At 25.8% G+C, this 19,383-nt stretch overlaps 2 protein-coding genes across 8 annotated transcripts in view; one reads left to right on the forward strand and one right to left on the reverse strand.

Annotated features, from left to right (window-relative positions):
- The window catches only part of LOC107457526 (coiled-coil domain-containing protein 177), a 31,057-nt gene extending 26,629 nt beyond the window's left edge, over positions 1–4,428 (reverse strand). For 4 of the 6 annotated variants that reach the window (XM_071183627.1, XM_016075695.3, XM_071183624.1 and 1 more), the window contains exons 1-3: positions 4,167–4,428; positions 3,799–4,032; positions 464–575 (exon numbers count right to left, since the gene is read on the reverse strand). In XM_071183627.1, the coding sequence (XP_071039728.1) occupies positions 464–575; positions 3,799–4,002 (316 nt within the window). In that variant the 5' untranslated portion in view covers positions 4,003–4,032; positions 4,167–4,428. Of the gene's footprint in view, positions 1–463; positions 576–3,798; positions 4,033–4,147 lie in introns of all 6 variants that reach the window. The other 2 variants (XM_071183626.1, XM_016075691.3) reach the window with 1 other exon arrangement.
- A 152-nt stretch (positions 4,429–4,580) lies between these two features.
- Positions 4,581–19,183, forward strand: LOC107457528 (synaptic vesicle membrane protein VAT-1 homolog). 2 transcript variants are annotated; one of them, XM_016075697.3, is made up of 7 exons: positions 4,581–4,749; positions 6,114–6,367; positions 9,778–9,988; positions 11,025–11,195; positions 11,284–11,373; positions 13,008–13,252; positions 14,194–19,183. In XM_016075697.3, the coding sequence occupies exons 1-7, from the start codon at positions 4,743–4,745 to the stop codon at positions 14,302–14,304; spliced, it is 1,089 nt and encodes a 362-aa protein (XP_015931183.1). In that variant the 5' UTR covers positions 4,581–4,742; the 3' UTR covers positions 14,305–19,183. The 2 variants fall into 2 exon arrangements, with proteins under 2 accessions (XP_015931183.1, XP_015931184.1); XM_016075698.4 differs by lacking the exon at positions 4,581–4,749 and adding an exon at positions 4,942–5,115.
- The last annotated feature ends 200 nt before the right edge of the window (positions 19,184–19,383 follow it).

Below are 19,383 nucleotides of genomic sequence, written 5' to 3' on the forward strand. Positions count from 1 at the left end.
AAGTGATCTGCCTTTAAGACTTATAATTTTCCAATGCATCTTTCATATGAGTTTTCATTTCAAGTTTTTATTGTAAGTTACAATGACAAAATACAATCAGAGCTGTATTGTATAATATCTTTCATAACAAATAAAAATTAGTTCACAAAGAAACATTTTTTTTTTTTTTTAACATTTAATAATTTTAGTACATTTAAAGAGAGATATCACCAGTGTCAAACATTTAAACTAAATTGAATCCTTCACAATTGAAATAGCTTTAACTAATTGGAGTGTAATCCACATGTTCTGTATTAGAAGAACCTAAGTATATGAATAAACTAAATAAATTTTACATTTTTATTCCTTCTTACTAAATACATATACATATACTAAATACATCTACTATATAAAAAAGTATTTATCCTAAGCAAATGAATTAATTACAGATAAATATAAAGTAAAAATTACAAAAACAAATTACTTATTCTCTGCTGTTCAAACTCATCATAAAGTTTTACTATATCTTCCAAAGGTTTGTTAACATCAAGATCATCAGAAAATTCTGCTAATGACTTATGAAGAAGGTCAACAGGCTAGAAACAAAAACAAGAAAAAGGAATAACTATTACAGTTACAGCATGAAAAAGTTAAGAGTATGTTTACTACTAAACAGTTTTCTAGTGTTTAATATTTCCATACAAGAACAAGATATCAATTTTTTTTAATCAATCAAATGTCAAGTTTTCTGTCCTAGCAAACAATGTAGACTTTAAAATTAATTTGACACAATAAGTCCCAAAACCATACCCAGTTTTATATAATAAATGTGACTGAAATGAAGACCAAAGACATTTTTAAATCAAACCATCAAATATCAGGTTTTGCGCCCTTGCAAACGAAGTAGGATTTAGAACAGATTTAGCACAATAAGTCATAGAATCAGATCTAATTTTATATTTCTAATGCAAATTCATCTGGTTTTATAAGCTTATGATAATTTGTTCTTAACAGGGTTGGCACAGTATTTACCATGTGAGGTTTTTACCATGGGTTTTAATGTTGATAAAAAAATTTCCGTTCTTCAGAAAAATATCTTTTTTTTTCTATTTCTGAAAACATTCATAAAGACAGTATTGAAATAAGAATTTGGAGCATTGTTAAAATAGTACATATCATACTAAACATTGCAGAACAATATATGATCATTTTAAGAACTAGTGTTCTAAAATTTTTTTGTAAGGGCAGGGTTTAAGCTGAGTCTAAAAATTCATTAGCAAAAAAGCTAAAATCTGAAAAAAAGTTTTAGCAAAATGCTAAAATGCCATTAGGCTTATAAAATTACTTTATATCAAACAAGTACTGTAAGTTATCTGACAAAGAATAGCTTAATGTACAAGAATATCAAAAAGAATACCTAAAAAAAAAAAAAACACATTTATTATTTATCAAAACATTTTGGTTTATAATTAACAATCTTCCTTTCTTTCATGTTTGCCCATTTTACAAATGCTTCTTGAAAGTTAAATGCACTTTCAGGGCCCTCAATATTAATCATTAACAAATTGTTTACATGGTTGATTAACAACCTGTTTCGAATATTAGTTTTAATCAAATTAAGGCAGCTAAAGCCCCTTTCACAGTCAACAGTGTGCATTGGTATTGTTGCACAATACTCTATAACAGAAGTTATTAATGGGTACTGTTCAGACACATCATTGGTATATAAAAATAAAAGTAATTCATTAAATGACATGTTTTTACATCGTTGCATTAAGATGTGTTTAAATAATCCCCATTCACAAAGTAATTCAGTTTCTGTAAACTGAAAATCTTTTCTGGGAGATTCCGAAAACAAATTGAAAATGCAACGGATTTCCTTTACACCATAATGCTGTAATTCTTCCGAACTATGGGGCATCCTGCTAGGTATAAATATATTGAACATTTCGATTTTATCCAAATCTCCCAATCTATCAGTAATATTTTCAATGATACAGTTTAAAAAATTGTGCATCAAATTACGGAATCTTTCCCTCTGTTTCAGTCCATCTAAAATTATATGGCCCTGAAACTCAAATTTTTCACTTTTCTTCTTAGGCACATCATCTAAAAAACTCATATGAGTGCCGGTGCCATTTTTTATTTCTTCTAAACTTGAAACTTTCTTCTGAACATGGTTTTTCGCGGAAGCTTTTTTTTAAATGGAATTTAGTAAAATCCTTTAGCAAAAATGCGAAAATGCTTTGTTGAATTTTAGCATTTTTGAGGTGTCTTTTCGCATTTTGCGAAAAAAGCTACCGTAGCGGAAACCCTGTGTAAGGGTCTAAAATTTCTTCATATTCCTAATAAAAAAATATTGTCCTGATTTTTTTTTCTTGATTTTTTGTTATTATTATAGAGCATTATTATGACTCCTATAATACTGAATATAACAAGTGCATATTATGAGATCCTGTGCTAAATGGTTACATTAAATGTACAAAAACTGTATGTTCGTAACAAGTTAAAAATTACTAGCCTTCCGCTATTGCAACAATTTTTAAGCGAGCAATTTTACTGGAAAAAAAAGAGATAAATAAAAGACATTTAATAAATAAATTTCTGGCATCAATATAGAAAAATGAAAAACAAACATTTTGTTTTGTTCTTACAATCTTAACCCAAAATGTTTATTTTACAAACATATGTAGGCAACCACCAGCTACATTGTCTTACTTCCTGAAAGAAAAACATCTCTGCTGTTTTTGGAAATTCTATTGCTCACATCAAAAGAATGCACCTTTATTTATGTTGACCACAATCTATTATGCTGCCTATTTTTCATCTTATAGCTAAATATTGAGATCAACATTCAGTGTTATCAGTGAAGTCAAAAGATATTGAACTTCGTTTTATTTTTTCATTGCATACCACAAAAACTTATGTTTTTGCAATTTGTCATTAGTTATTAACTTGGTTGAGTTTTAATGCTAGTAGAAATGTAGTGTGTGGAAGAGAATACAGTACTAAATAAAAACTATAACATTGAGCAGTAAATGTGTGTAATTGCTTATACGACTTGTTATTTAAAAATTTTTTTTCTATCATCCAATCTTGTATTATATTTGTGACAATAAATTTAATTTTTAAAAATTATCAATAAATAATGTTTACACTAATTGAGTATCTATGTTATGATCTAAAATAGTGAAAGGTCCAAGTTTTTTTTGTTAATCTTTTCTGCAAATTTATTCTTAAATATGCAGATGCTGAAACTATATTAACTTAAATTATTTATTCTCATCAAGTTAAATAAAAAAATTTTAAGTTTAGTGACCACAAAATAATATGAGTTTTTCAGTAATCTAAATGTTAAAATATGATGGGAAGAAATAAAAATTTACTATAGAATGGGGTCATTCTGAAATTAAAATAAGTTTATTAAATTTTTGAAGTAAAATTTAAGTTTATCAGTTTTAATAAAGTTGAGAAATTTATTTTTTCCTTAAGCAGACTATAAATTATAAGTTTTCAGATAGGTGTTCAGTTTTGTAAATTATAACTAAGTTAGTTTTTCTTCTTGCTCTGTTTTTTTTAAAGGAATATTGTCCTAAAATTGTGCTGATTTTGTCTAGTCTATATTTGGCCAAATATTCCTTACATCTGGTAACTACCATGCAAAATTGCGAAAAATAAATAAAAATCTAAATTTATATTTTTTTCTTGTTTACGTAGATTTTTTCTATAGCTAACAAAATATTAGTACATAAAATTGAATAAGCTAATTTTAACCTGCACAAGAGTTAAATAATGTGATCATATTAAAGAGTAGTGCACCTTCACGCCAACTCTGGAACAAGCTTCTAAAGATCGAGGACTTGTAAGCACATACTGACAAGATTGAGCATCAGGCGAGTCGTAATTATATAAATCAAGATTTAAAGAGAGATCATGTGGAGGAACAGGTGGTGAAGAAGCAGCTTTTTCATCCTTTTGCTTTATTGTGACATTTTCTAGAGAAACATCAGGTCCTTCCGACATGCTACTCGTCAATTTTGTCAACCATCAAACCTTATAATTAAAAAAAAAAATTAAAGTATAACACTGTTTGTGGAACAAATTTCATTAATTGGAAAAAATTTAAAATAAATAAAATATATATGTGATTGAAGTAATATAAATTTACTTCTTAGGTATTTCCATACCATTTTCTTAAACAATCTAATATTTTTTAATTCAAACGAATCTTCAGAACAAAATCTGATTAGTTATTGTTACATATAATTATTTACTATTATTTAACATTATTTACTACATTTTTCTCGGCTTTCACCGCATCAAATTAGCGCATCTCCATGAAAACAAAACTAAAACGCTAATAACCTCTAACTAAGATATGGTTTCTGATGTAGAATATTCCTCACCGAATGGGCCATTTTTGCTGTATTCTATTCACACAACTCTGATCGTGGTCGATGGAGATGAAAACCTGATTGGTAAACTGACATAAAAACTCTCAAACTAGGCGATTGAAGGTGCGTGAATTGCATACAGCGTCAACGGTCCTTAAGTAAATAAAAGGCGTTGTTTTGTACTTTCTAGCGTAAAGAAGGTAAATTTTCCGCGGGAAAAAATAATAAACAAAACCACGTGAATCTTGGAATTTTAGCCCTAGGCCAAAATATAACTTATCTTTATCTTTCGCCAAGAAATATGTGGTTGTTATCTTTCTGCTTAACTTGAAAACTTTTAGCAGACCATTTACCACGACATTCATCACAATGGAAGGTATTTCATTTTAAAAAATTATTTCATGTGATCAGGGCTAACAATTAACTTTTAATACACAATTTTCGACTTTTCTAACACAAATATTCCAGGCAGTAATTAAAAGAAGTTATTTTTTCTTATAAAATGACTGCTTTTATTTGGTTCTAAATGCATGGTTAATGGAAATACAAAATTAAATACTCTTATCAAGATTTTTTTTACTGCCTATAACTCTCGAATTTTGTCATGTTTTCTAAATTCTTTAAAAACAGTTGCAAGTAGAATGAGAATCTTTTAATGATTGGTTTTGGAGACTGATTTTCCCTAAGAATTTTCTTAATTGTGAAAGCCTTGTTGACTTAATTGCTGATATATTTCCCCTAAGTAATTTTTTTTCTTTCTAATCATTTTTCCGTTGTTAATGTATTTATCGTATTGTAATTATTAAAATATTATATAAATTGTTGTTTATTTGATATATTTAATTAATTTCAATGTAGATGATAGATGACAGTATGTAATAGAATGTGAACTTCAAAATATTCAAATAGAATGACAACTAATATTGACTTAATTTATTGATAAATGTTTTTAATTATTTTGCAGAATTGATGATGATAATTCCTTTTGTCATATTAGTAAACTTATTCACCTTCAAAGGATTTTTGTAATGATGAAGTGATTTAATCTTAGACTATGTAAACCAACATCTATCAAAATGACTTGTTTTTAATTAAAATAGTGAAGCAAAACTTTTATGAATTCATTGAACTGCAATCATATTTACTTACACTAATTAATTAATAAACAGTTAAAAGAGCTAAAATTTTTTATTGACTTCGCAGAGAACAACTTTTGCGTATAATTGAAAATAAAAAGGTTATATTAATAATAGAATTTAGAAGTGTTGTCATTGATAAAATCTAAACGTAATGAATGTATAAAGATAATTTGTGTCAAATTTAATTTATGTAAGTTTATGATTAGTTTTTATAACAAAATGTCCCTAATAAGAGATAATAACCACTTATAAGTTAAAGTTAATATTATTTTATAGTCTATCCCATAATTTTATTTTGAAAGCTCTATATATGGATTTAAATAAATAGTGTTTAAAATTTAAGAAAAATTTTATTTACTACAATATTTATATCTATATACTTTAAAAAAATTTGAGCTTAAAAAATAGGTATTAAATTATACCTAGGTAAAAAAGGTATAGGTATTATTTAAATATACCTCTAATTCTTTCTATTAATAGTTTTTTTTTCCCTCATGAACATTGGTTTATAATTTAAAGTTTTTTCCCCTCAAAATGCTTGTGTCCACTTATAGTTTGAACTGTTTTGAAACATTTACTGACTTAATTACCTGTTTTGTAGACATGGAAACAATGAGAGCTATAATGTTAACTGGATTTGGTGGCTATGATAAAATTAAAGTGCAGCAAATACCTAAACCAAAGCCAGAAAAGGATCATGTTGTGATTGAAATTAAAGCCTGTGGCATGAATTTTGCTGACTTATATGTTCGACAAGGAATATATACTTACAAGGGAGTTAAACCTCCATTTTGCATGGGTGTTGAAGGTGCTGGTGTTATTTCAGAAGTTGGAGAAAATGTTACTGAATTCAAATTAAGTATTTATTCTGATTTTAAAGTTAAAAAATTCTTTCTTTTTTTTGTAAATTATATATTTCTTTTTATTTGTTACAGTTTATTTATTACAGTGGAACCTGTCCGAAGTAACCACACTCGAGACCAGCTTAAATGGTCACTATATATAAAGTGGTCACTTAATGTAATCTCTTTAAAAATGGTTCATAAAATACAAATTTATGTTTATCCATAATGGAGAATGACATTTAAAAAAAAGAAAGAAATCTGAATACATACCTTTTCTTACTTTCAAATGCATACCTTTTCTTACTTTTTTTAAAAAGCTACTTATTAAGTTATTTTTAATTAAAAAATGCGCACTTTCATTTTTAGCTAAAACATGAGGTCTTATGTTTCTCAAACTGACGTCACTTATACTTATCTGCAATTAATTTATAACCGCTATGCTATGCATTGAAAGCCATTGCATCCTTTAGTTTAAATTTTCGTAATTAAATCTATTTTAGATTGCAAATAAATATATTATGATGAAAATATGTGTATTAAATTTTGCAATAATGTAGCTTATTGTAAATGTGGGCTTAATATAAGAAATTTGTATATGATCATTAAATTTGAATGTTACCTTCTGATCTAACTGATAGTAAATGAAATTTTTTAGCTCTGAATATTTAAGATTTTTTAGTTCAATAAAGGTGTAAGAATGAGTTTTGGATACTTGATATTACTTGTCATATGATGCCTTATAAATGCAAAATAATTTTATTCCTTCATTTTTTTTTTTTTTAACCATGTTAAGTTTATTTTTAAGGAAAGTTTAGATTTTTTTCCAAAAATTTATTTTTATGTTCCATTTTAAGTAAAATAAATGTTGGAATAATTTTTATTTTACTAAATAGTTTGAGATTTTTAAAAAAATGTATTCAAGCTTGAATTTAATGTAGGAAATTATCTTCATCATAGTATTAAGGGATCTTTAAAAAAAAATTTGGGATCTCATTAAAACTTTTAATTGAAACTTTTAATTGAAACTTTAAAAAAGAAAAAAAAAATGCTGATTTTACTGATTCATCATTATGAAACCAGAAATTATGATCAAAATTACAAAGAATAACAACAAATCTTTTTTATTATTAAAATATTGTTTTATGGTAAGTGAAGAATGAGAAATTTGTATATGTCTGTATTATAAATGTCTGTTTTTATTGCATTAATCTATATAAGAGCAGGGATTCATAACCTATGGCCTGTAGGCCAATAGTGGTCCAAAAGCCTTTTAACTAAATCTGTTTAAATTGTTAATTAAGATACCACAAACAAAAGTGTCAGAATTTTTTTCTGCTTGTTATATATAAGTTACTACCGTATATTCTGGTGTATGAGTAGCCTTTTCAACCCCCCAAAATTCTTGTGAAAATCAAAAGGTCAATAAAGTCAGACTATTGCTGATTGTGAAATATTGATGCTTTTAAAACAATGAGATGGATATGAATAACTCTTCATCAATTTACCCCTTCCTAAAACTATTTTTATATATAATTTTACATTTTATCTCATATTTTCTTTACGTATAAAGTATTTTTGGTAACAATACTTTAAATTATGTTCTAAAAAAATAGGAATAAGAATAGCTGCGATAATTTATTCAAGAGTATTTCACAATATATAACATAATGAAGCTTTAAAACACATTATAAAGGTATGATGTTAAAGATTCCGGAACATCTGTATTTGATTCAATAACATTGGCAGTGTCATTATAAGTGTCCCCTTCTGCAATTGATTCTACTTCATCCCCATCTGCAAAATCCCCTCCAAAAAAAAGAATCGTCACCTATATCCAGAGGATTTGAAATTTTACACTTATAAAAAAAGATATTACAACATTTGGATCCACATTTTGCCTCATGTATAGTATCATTTGATGTGTTTAGTTTCGTTATATTGAGGGGTCATCCCATAGCATCTTTATTGCAGCACAAAAGTATGATATTCAGAGAGGACAATGTGAAATATGTTTAATTTTAAGAAATTTTTATAATTCTTCTTTATATTTTGTTTCAGTGGGTGACTTACTCTCCCTACGTACCAGAAATCCACCTGATAATCAAAAGTAGAGGGTCAACTTATATACCAAGATATAGTCTAATTCAATTCAGTTTTTATCAAAGAATCAAATTGAAATAATTTGATTTTGTAAGCTTTGTTTAAGGAAAAATGTGTAGTGTTTGTAGGGAAATTAAGTTTATTACATATTTGTAACATTTCTTATTTCAAAATTCTAATCACAGCCATCACATAAATTTGATTATGTATTAGTAACAGTGACAAATTTTATGTTCTGAATTATAGAAAAAAATAAATTTTGAGATAAATACAAACTTATCAGAGATCTGTCCAGGCCAAATTTACTACCGTTTAGCGGTACCTTCACAAATTCAACTTTAGGAAAAACGGTAGTTTCACAAATTCAACTTTAGGAAAAATGGTAGTTTCACAAAGTACTTTTTCTTCAAATTTTATTTTTGTATCCCTTAAGAAACGGTATATCCATATTTTGAGCATATTTTTGCGTTGATTTTTTAATATAATTTTTAATTTTTCACAAATTATGTCTAAATTTTCACAAAATAGGTACCTCTCTGTAAAACCTAGACAGACCCCTGCTTATATTTCTGCTACATTTCTACACGTATAAATTTGTTATGATAATTTATATTGAAATATTGTAATTATATTTGTATTATTTACATTAAATATATTTTTTTTATCTGCAGAGACTGAAAATTTTAGTTATGTTTGTATAAGTAAATCATTATATTATATACTTTCAAGTAGAATTTACCTTACATTTTTACAATTACAGCTTTATTTTAATTTTGAACCCTAACATTGTGCATTTTGTAACTTAAAAATGGTTATGTTCCTCGGATAAGAGCATTGAAATCGAAATCAGGCATATATCATAAGCAAGCTCTAAACATAATTAAAAAAAACATACCTGTGGTAAGTAATTTAAAAGAAGCCCAAAATTTTTTTTTATGAATAATTTTTGTTAAGTCAACATGAATACCTGTAATTTTTTAATTTATTTTCATATTTTTTGTTAGAAATATATTATTGGTAAAAAAAATTTTTTTTTCTAAATTTTTTTTCTGATAAACAGTATAAGAATTTATTATTTAGAAGAAATAGGGTGGTAGCAAAGGTGTTTAATCAATTTTCTGAGAATCACATACACATGATGATGTATGTAAAATCCAAAAAAAAAAAGAGGGAAGGTAGGTAACAACCCATTGCTCTATATGATTTTAGATAAAAAAAAACTTTAAAAAGGGAAAAATAGTTTTGATAATTATAAACTGAGATGTGATTTTTTTGTTTGTTTGTTATTATATCTCATTAAAAATTTAATTTCTATTTCAGATGGGAGATCGTGTGCTATGTTGGAATTTTACTTATGGAATGTGTGCTGAATTTGTCTCTGTGCACAAAAACCAATGTTATTCTATACCTGAAAACATGACGTATATGGATGCAAATTGCCTTATTACAAACTATGTGACTGCATATTTGGTTGTGATGGATTTTGGTAATTTAAGACCTGGACAGAGTATATTGATTCAAGCTGCAGCAGGTACTACACGCATAAGGTTATTTATTTTGTTTTCCTTGGATTTGTAAAAAGCTGTTTGTCACGCTTACCATTAAAATCTGAAGAACTGGAAGTAAAAGATATTGCAGTATACCGATTTTCTCCAATGGAGACCTTATCCGTTAATGCCAAAAATTTAGCTAAAGCCTTTCAGTTCGATGAACATTTAAAAAAAAAAAAAAGAAAAACAGTACGGGAAATAGTCGGAAGAGAAGAAAAATTATACCTTATAGGTTTGGTGAATTATGTATGAGCAATGAGTGTGTATAGATTAGAGTGTGTATATGCTTTTTATAAATAAATTAATGTTAAGTAATGATCTTTTCTAATTTTTATCTTGACACTACATTAAAAATCATTTGAAAAGTTTGTTTTGAAACTTCAATTACTTCTGATATAAGAATACTTAGTGAGGGACTTAATAATCAATAAAAGTATTTTTAATAGCATTCTGTGTAACACAGGTTTAGAAAATGAAGTTTGACATTAATGGTATTACATATCAAGCTAAATGCATGCAAATGTTTGATTACCTGGAATTACATTCTGAATAGATATTCACTTACACTCAATAATTCAGGTTTTCTCTCTCTCTCTCTCTTTTCTTCTTCCAATAATGACATTACATTTTGCATAAAGTAAAATTTTTAATTTCTTGCATTTCGACTTTTCTTTTTAGAATTGTGTTACAGATTGGAGAATATTTTATTTTACATTAAAAATTTTATTTGTTGTATTTCTTTTAAGCTAAGAACTTGAAATATTTAAATTTGTGTAAAGAACATAAATATAGCAGGAACTGCTTTTTTCTTGAATTTAAATAATTTTCTTAATATCTTTTTAATAATTTTCTTTTGTTTTTTAAAAGTTTCAAAAATTTCAGTTTTATTAAATTTAATTATTATTAAATAATTTTTAAATTGTTTTTCATATAAGTTAAAAGTTATCTTGCATTCTATTTCATAGACATTTTAGCAAGTAATACTAGAGTATTTTTAAAAATTAATTTGCTGTTTAGGAGGTGTTGGCTGGGCTGCAACCCAGATTGCCAAAAGCATTGAAAATGTTCAAATTTTTGGTACTGCCTCATCTGGTAAACATGATGTTATTAAGGAAAATGGAGTTAATCATGCCATCGATTATCGAACTTGTGATTTTATGAGTGAGGTTTTAAGAATATCGCCTTCAGGTAATTACAAATGGTGATCATTTTCTTATACATTATTTTTCGTATATTGATTTCATGATATTGTTATTTAGAGCTAAATATGTTCTAGGTGTTCATGTTGTCTTGGATTGTTTATCTGGAAATGACTTCATAAAAGCCCAAAGATGTTTGAGACACATGGGGCGTATAGTTCATGTTGGTAAGCGAGTTGTGAATTTCATGCCACTGCGCAAATTATTTCCACACTTTCTTGACTTGCTGCTCATTTAATTAATGCAATTTAAAGAGATATATGACAGTATATGTATAAATTTGGTTTAACTATATGTTTAAAATATGTAGAAATTAGTATAAATATAAATGTGTATAAATTGTATATATTTAGAATATATATAAATTTAGTTTACCTATATTTAAGAAAATATGGCAGTTAATGCCAACATACTTTTAAATGTAATATTTTCACATAGTTACTATGTCAGGCAACTTGAATTCCAAATGTGTATTCATATTTTTTCTTGAATTAAGATTAACATCATGAACGTTGTAATAGAAATTTCTTAGTTTAATTCGTTATTAAAAGAGGGAAAATGTTAATATTTAGCAAGATATCTTGCTATTTACAAACTTTTGTGTGTTAATGTGGCCTTTTCTTATATTTTTGTTGCTAAGCTCATCCAAATAAAAATCTATGTGAATTAAACTTTAAATTTTCATTTGTCTATGTGTTAATATATATGCTTTTCCCATAACCAGTTTTCTTGTTATATAAGAATAGTTTGTAGAAAAGACCTATTTGATCTGCCAACTTGGACAGTTGCAGGTTGTAAGTGGGACCAAAAGGTTTTGTCCTCCTTTTTACAGTTTTGTCACAGTTATTTTATAAAACCATTACAATGAAAAGAACTAGAGAAAAAAATTCTTGTTTAGTTTTAATTCATGATGGTAAGCATACAATTTAGAAGCACCACTCTATCAAACGATTCCTTTTTTCTCTTTAATACACAACTCATTTTGGGATAACAGTTTTGTCATAGCATTTGGAATCAGCATGTCCAGTAAATCAAAAGTTTAAACTTGAATTTAGAAAGAAATTATTAAGAGTGTTGAAACTTGAAATTTTGTTCTACATATATTTTACTTTGTTTAAAATTAACATTGTTTTGTTTAAAATTAACGTTGTTTTAAATTAACAAATAACATTGTGACATTATATTATAATAGTAGTGGAATGTATCAGAGAAGTGGCTTCTTTAGTGTAAGTTACATGCAAGTGTATTTGAGAGTGTTTTATTTTCTTTACTCTTGTGATTGTCTAGAAATGTGTTTTTTTTTTTTTTTAATTTTTTTTTAAGACAAAATAGTTTGTTAAAAATAATCAGCCTTTTCTGGACTTAATAGTAAATAAATTAAAAATTAAACTTGTCTTTTTAAACCTAATTATTTAAAAATATAAAATAGATTATGGCTTTTCTGGTTTAATAAGAATTGCAATCAAAATATTAAGCATATGTTTACTATGAGAAGTCTCTTTTGAGATTGAATTAAATAGCAATAGTTTAAGGAATGGTCTTAAAGGAATAGTCCTTAAGGGATTTTAACGAAATTGTAATGTGTTGTAAAAAAAAAGAAAAGAAAAAATGGTTATTAACTAAAATATTTTAAAAAGTATTTTTATTTTAGAAAATATATGCATTCTAGTCCCCCCTAAACTATAAAGCTTATCATTAGTGCATTGTTGAAAAGGTGTAGGAGGATTAAATTTCTTTTGAATCTTATATTTTTATTATTTTAGAAGGCTAATTACGCGTTAATTTAAATTCTTTCTATTAGGTATTAGCAGTATGATAAATGGAGAGAAGAGAAATCCTTTAAAGAACTTTAAAGTTTGGTGGCAGACCAAAAATATCAGCATTTACAATTTAATCCAAAAGAATAATGCAGTATGTGGTCTAAGTATTAATACAATCTTTGAGGAGGATCCTGAATGTTTCAGAACAGTTTTAGATAAATTAATGGTTCTTTACAATGATAATGTGATCAAACCCAGAATTGACTCTGTTTGGTCTTTTGACGAGGTAAGTTTAATTGCATGTGTCAAAAATCTTTTTTTTTTTTTTTTTTTTTTTAAAAGTTTATTTTCTTTAGATTATTACAGTTTTATCTAGAAACTTTTTCCTGTCTTATGTTTTGCATAGCATCTAATAGAATTAAATTTTATTACCTTGTGTATAATGTATTACTGTAAGTTTTTTCTTACTCTAAGTTAGGCACACCATAGCCCCATCTGGTTCTATGGTCATTAAACTCAATCAACATCCAATATTTTTAGCCTACAATCAATATCTTTTGTTATATCTGTATATAGTAAAAGCTCAACTAATGAAGGTTGCGAGAATCTCAAATAGTTGTGTGTTACTGTATTTTCCTAAATAAGTAACACACCACATTAAAAATACTGATAAAAACCTACATTTTTCAGAATTGCTACTTATTTAAAGAAATTAAGAATATAAGTAAAGATATAAGTGATAGTTTGAAAATCAAACTATAAATAACAAAAATGTACAGTGAAAACTAAATAAATCAAAATAACATTAATTGAAATATTATATATAAAACCTAGATAAAAATATGGGATGATATGAGTTATAGTTAATGGATTTGTAAAGTAAGAAAATTGAACGATTCATTTGGTATTTTATGGAACAATTTAATTCAACTATGTTTATTCTTCTCTTTTATAATAAATAATTGTAAAGAATATTTGATTTGATAAAATAAAGTGTTTTGCCTCCATGTTGCATCGAATTCCGAGAGGTTTCTGTTGAATAACTAGTCCAAATTTTAAAAGTTTAAATTAAATTTCAGGATTGTCAGTGAATAGCTTTTATTTAAATCAAGGAGTGTGCATATATACATCTTTTACGCATATATGTACTACTTTAATAATTTTAATCTCATCTAACTTAATTTATATTTATACATATGCTAAAACTGAAATACTTTATTTTTTCAGGTTATTGAAGCTACAAAATGTATGGTAGAACGTAAAAACATTGGAAAAATTGTTCTTGTTCCAAATAAAGAAGAAGCATACAACAAAGTGGAGGCATCTTTTCAAAACTAATATGGGGAGTAACTAAGCTGTGTTTTTAAAAAGTTATTTTCTGTTTTACATTTCACAAATGTTTATTTTTGTAAGAAAAATTATTACTATGAGAGCCATTTTTTAATGTAGATATTTTTTGGTACTGGTGCTATTATTTTGCTTTAATATTTACTAAGCAACATTTTTCTTACTTTTTACATTGTGTAAGTATCTGATGCCTTAAAAAAATCTATATATGAATGTGGAAATGTTTATGGATAACACATGTTTTAAAATATTTTTAAATGGCCATAAAAATCATGTAAAATTTCTAATTGCATTTTTAAAGAGATTAATCAACATTTATGTTGTTGATTAGAAACAACTTTTGAACTCAATGATTTTGGAATAGAATTTTTATTTCAAAAATCAATAAGTTGCTGAAATATTGAGGTTTTATTAACTTTCCTTTGCATATCCATGACTTATATTAAAAAAAGGTACTAGTTTAGTGCTTTTTTCACCCCCTTCAAGTACATCCTTACTGACACTATATTTTGTAAAAATTATGGAAGAAAAAAAGAATCTCAAGCAATGCTAAAGATTCAATTTTAGTTTTAATTTTTATGATTAATGAAAAATTTGGTTTTACATATTTTGCGATTCCATAATAGTTCTCAAAATTTTTCTAATCTTGATGAAATTTGTTACATATGATATTTTTTTCTAAAGAATTGATATCTATTGTATTATTAATTTCTTTGTAGTCTATTTTTAATATTTATTAGATTCAGTGGAAAGCTTTTTCCTGTATGAAGTTAGGCTGAAAAAATGCAACAGAACATATAAATTAAATTTTATTAAAAAGCCCACTTGCTGTTTTAAGAAATGAAGGAGTTGCTTCATTTGCACTAAAAAAATTTGTAAAATATGAATTTATAAGACAGTGGTGAATTTTTTAGGTTAATTCCATTTTCAAATTAATGAACTGTACAACCATAATAATTTCATTACACAACACATTTAATGATTAAAAAATTTATTTAAGATTTATTATAAATTAACTGTTTCAAAATTTTCTTAAATCATTCAAATTATTACTCATAAGGTTTTTATTTATAAGTTTTGTTGTACATTTATTTAAACTGCGGTCTTAGATTTTAAGATTTATTTTGAGAGTATACCGTACAAATTTTTTGTTACTATTATGAAATAAATTATTATCTGATGAATAAAAAGCTCTCTTTAAACTTAATTGTTAACTACAGAACGTACTGGAAAAACTTTTAACTCAATCTAATATTTTAACTTTTTAAATTATATTTATTTAATTTACAAATATATTTATTGTTACTACTACTTTTATAGTATAAAATCTTAAAATATACTTTAAATTTAATTGTTTTTTTAATTGAATTTTAAGTTTAATTAAGTCTCAAATTTGGTTATGTATAACTTTAATCTTTCAAAATTCTTATAAATATCATATTGAATGAAATTTCAATATAGAAGAAGAAGAAGTAAATCAATAAAATTCACAGCTTTCATTTAAACATTTCATTGTGGTGCTTCTTGGATTCATTTGCTACTGAACATTGTTCATTCTGTTTGTATACTCCATGACACCATAATAAATACATTGGTTGTGTCTGAGAGCAACAGTTTATCCTCTCCTTTTAAGAGTGTTAAAGGATATTAATATTAACTAAGCAATGCAGTGATTTTAATTTAGATACAAATCTAATAAGTTTGGTGTAAATAATAAGAAACTTAAAATATTTTTGTATATTGTATTTTGCTAAAATAATGAAATACCCTCAATCTATCTTGGGTATTGCTTTTTTTTAGGTTAACATAGGTTCCATGAGCCCAGTGATCTTTTCTTGTCTTTTTTTTACTTCTATAAACTACATTTTACTTTTAAATCATTTATCACATTATGTAAAGTTAAGAGATTTAAATTGAGCTTAAATATTCCAAAAAAAAATAAATAAATAAATTACTTTAAGAAATTGTGCAATTAATTTCAGAAAGTGGAATTGAGTGAATTTGATCTTATGTATTTATTAATGATAAAAAGGAAATATTTATTTAAATGAAACTTAGAAATGAATTATATAAATGAAAGAAAAACAGGTTTTACAAGTGTACAAATGAATTATTTTTAGATACAATTCTATTTACAACTAATTTTTTTCTGAAATTGTTGTACTTCTTGCTTTATTTACTTGATGATCTGATATTTTTTAAAACTGTATTTATGACATAGTACATATATAACCATATTTTATCATATGAATTAATATTTGTTATGTTTGATAAAATTAATGAAAGAATATGTATGCATTTTTCTTACTACTATTTCCTTACTTTTTTAATCAATTTATGTTGTTGTAACTGAACATATTAAGTTTATTATGTAAAAAAAAAAAAAAAAAACATTTATGTTTGCTAAAAATAATTTACTTGTGTATGGGACTTCCAAAGTGTATATGTAGATATTTTATAATTGTTAATCTCCTTTACTTCAATGGTGATTTTTTTTTAAAATGTTAAGTGAAGTATAATGCATTTTCAATTATCTTAACTAATTACAGAGAAATGTTACCTAGAAAATCAAAAGCCCAGAATAAATTCTATAGTATGTATATAAAATATCAGAAGTTATTTGATATCATTTCTTTTTTTTTTATAATGTTATTAATATTAAAATATATTTGGTGATCAAAAATATAGTTTAACACAATATCTAATTTAAAATAACGACTTAATACTTTTTATGTTATGTTTTACTTCAATTCCTAATTTTAACACTTTTTAGTAATAAATCTTATTTCACCTGCATTTCACAGCTGACCAGGGGTGATTGTGCTCTGAAAAAAATCCGGATTAATTAAATTTAAAAAGACTTACTGAATTTACTGAAAATTAAATTTAAAAAGATATAAATTTTTTTAAATGATTTTACTCAATAAATTTTCAGGATTTTTGAGTGGACCCACAATCACCCCTGCAGCTGACATTTTCTGCACTATTTTGGGTTTAACAATGCTATATTCTATCCACACTAATTTTTTAAGATTGAAAACTATTGTGAATACATAAGTTATTCACTATGTAATCATTATGCGATTTCACTTCTGTTTCTGATAATTTCTTGAGCGAAGTCTTAACTTTTCTTTGACTAAAAACTCATACTTTAACAATGAGACATTTTTTCTCCAAACATATACTTTTTACATTAGTTAATATAAAGCACATATAATTGATAGTACAGTGCGAAGTATTCAAATCTCTGACCCCCAAACTATAGAGAGTAGTTGCAATTTGGGAAATGTGGTCCCCATACTTTGGTCAAGAAAGCGATCCAAAGTTTGCACCCCTTAATTTTAATTATATTTTTTGCATATTTTGCCTTATCTTGAGTACTTTTTAAGTGAATTGAAAATTTTTTGCTCACAATTATAAAATATGTTAATCCGAAAGATAATTCCATGCATAATTTAAAATTCGATTTCCCTAGAACTATTCAACCCATTTCGTTTAAATTTTGCTAAGTTAAATTACGTACTTTAAAATGATGTAAAAATTTTTACACCGTACAATACAAATTTTTTGTTATTATTATGAAATAAATTAATAAATATTTACTAAAATTTATTTCTTGCATTTTAAGATAAACGAATTTTATAATTGTGTGCAAAAAATTTTCAGTTCACTTAAAAAGTTCTTGAGATATAGGAAAATACGCTAAAAGTAAAATTAACTTCATGGGGTCCAAACTTTGGATCGCTCTCGTGATCAAACTTTGAGGACCCTATTTCCCAGATTGCAGCCACCCCCTATGTTTTGGGGTCTGAAATCCGAGTACGCCAATAAAAAAATATGTCGATTCAGAAAAAGTGTGCTTTTGTGTCTGATTTCGTAACTTTAAATATCATCACGAAATTATTAGCATATTTGATGTCATCACCTCGAACCATTAAGTTCGAGTCCTAGAACGTGAAGATCCGATTATTAGAGCAACAGTTATTCATAGTGGTCCGTTTTTTTGTTTTGTTACACTGTTATTGTCACTATGGTGAAAAAAAGCTAATAAACTTAGACACAAGATGATTTTTATTGCATTTTTCTTTCGTTTCAATCTTCTATTCTTTATCTCTTGTAATTGATTTATTACGTTAAGCTTTTACCTGTATTTTAATTTTAAAATCTTACACATAATAATTCATTTCTCGAAAATTTTCATTTCATGAGCTTTCTAGAATTTTTGTTCAGCATTCCATCTATTTTAATAAGTTAATTGTTGATTTATGCAAAGCAAAAATATTGTTAAACATAACCTAGAAAATGTGAACTTTTGTAATTCTTTGTATTTGGTCCAGAAAAAATTCAATGATTTGATAAAACAATCAATGATTTAATTATTGTACATTATTTGCAAAAATGATTCAAAACTGTAACATGAAAAATTCTTTTTAGATAAAAATATAATTAATATTTCATGAATATTTGTTCTAATATCTTGTACAATTTATATTTTATTCTGCAAGCTTGGTATAGTGGACTTAAAATATGGCATGAATCATTTTGCGATGTATATGTCGCACGCTAGTTGGAAAATCCGTTACTCCACAATGTACATAAAAGACTCTCTGCAATAAGCTTAATTATAAATTTTGTTGGTAGTTAGTAAAGGGTCAGATTGTCCAATTAGCCTACTACATACACACATCCTTGACGATTAAAAGTAAAAGGATTTTTGAATTCTAAGAAATGCTTGAAATTAATAATGAACTGAGAATATATATTTTTTAAATGTTATTTTTATACTTTTGCTATCTACACAAGCTACATATATAATAAAAAACATTGTATTTTACAATTTATTTTTTTAATAAATGAAATTTTCAAATTACATGTAGTGTAAGTTTTATGTAGTTTGTTCAATGATTATATATATACAAATGAAGAGCTTAGTGCAAAAACTAAGTGATATTTTTATAAAAATTCATATTTCTCAAGGAAAGCTCTTACTTTGTTCTAATTTAAATGTTTAACGTTCATTTATATTGCTAATATATTAATTCCGAAGATTACACAATAGAAAAACCAGCT

The sequence above is a fragment of the Parasteatoda tepidariorum genome, chromosome 7, assembly GCF_043381705.1.
Source record: "Parasteatoda tepidariorum isolate YZ-2023 chromosome 7, CAS_Ptep_4.0, whole genome shotgun sequence".
NCBI lineage: Eukaryota > Metazoa > Arthropoda > Arachnida > Araneae > Theridiidae > Parasteatoda > Parasteatoda tepidariorum.

What these genes read in the sequence shown, in the direction of transcription:
- LOC107457528 (XM_016075697.3), top strand. An exon ending in GGGGCGTATAGTTCATGTTG is followed by an intron (nt 11,374 to 13,007) that starts GTAAGCGAGTTG and finishes TCTTTCTATTAG; the next exon opens with GTATTAGCAGTATGATAAAT. An exon ending in CTGTTTGGTCTTTTGACGAG is followed by an intron (nt 13,253 to 14,193) that starts GTAAGTTTAATT and finishes TTATTTTTTCAG; the next exon opens with GTTATTGAAGCTACAAAATG.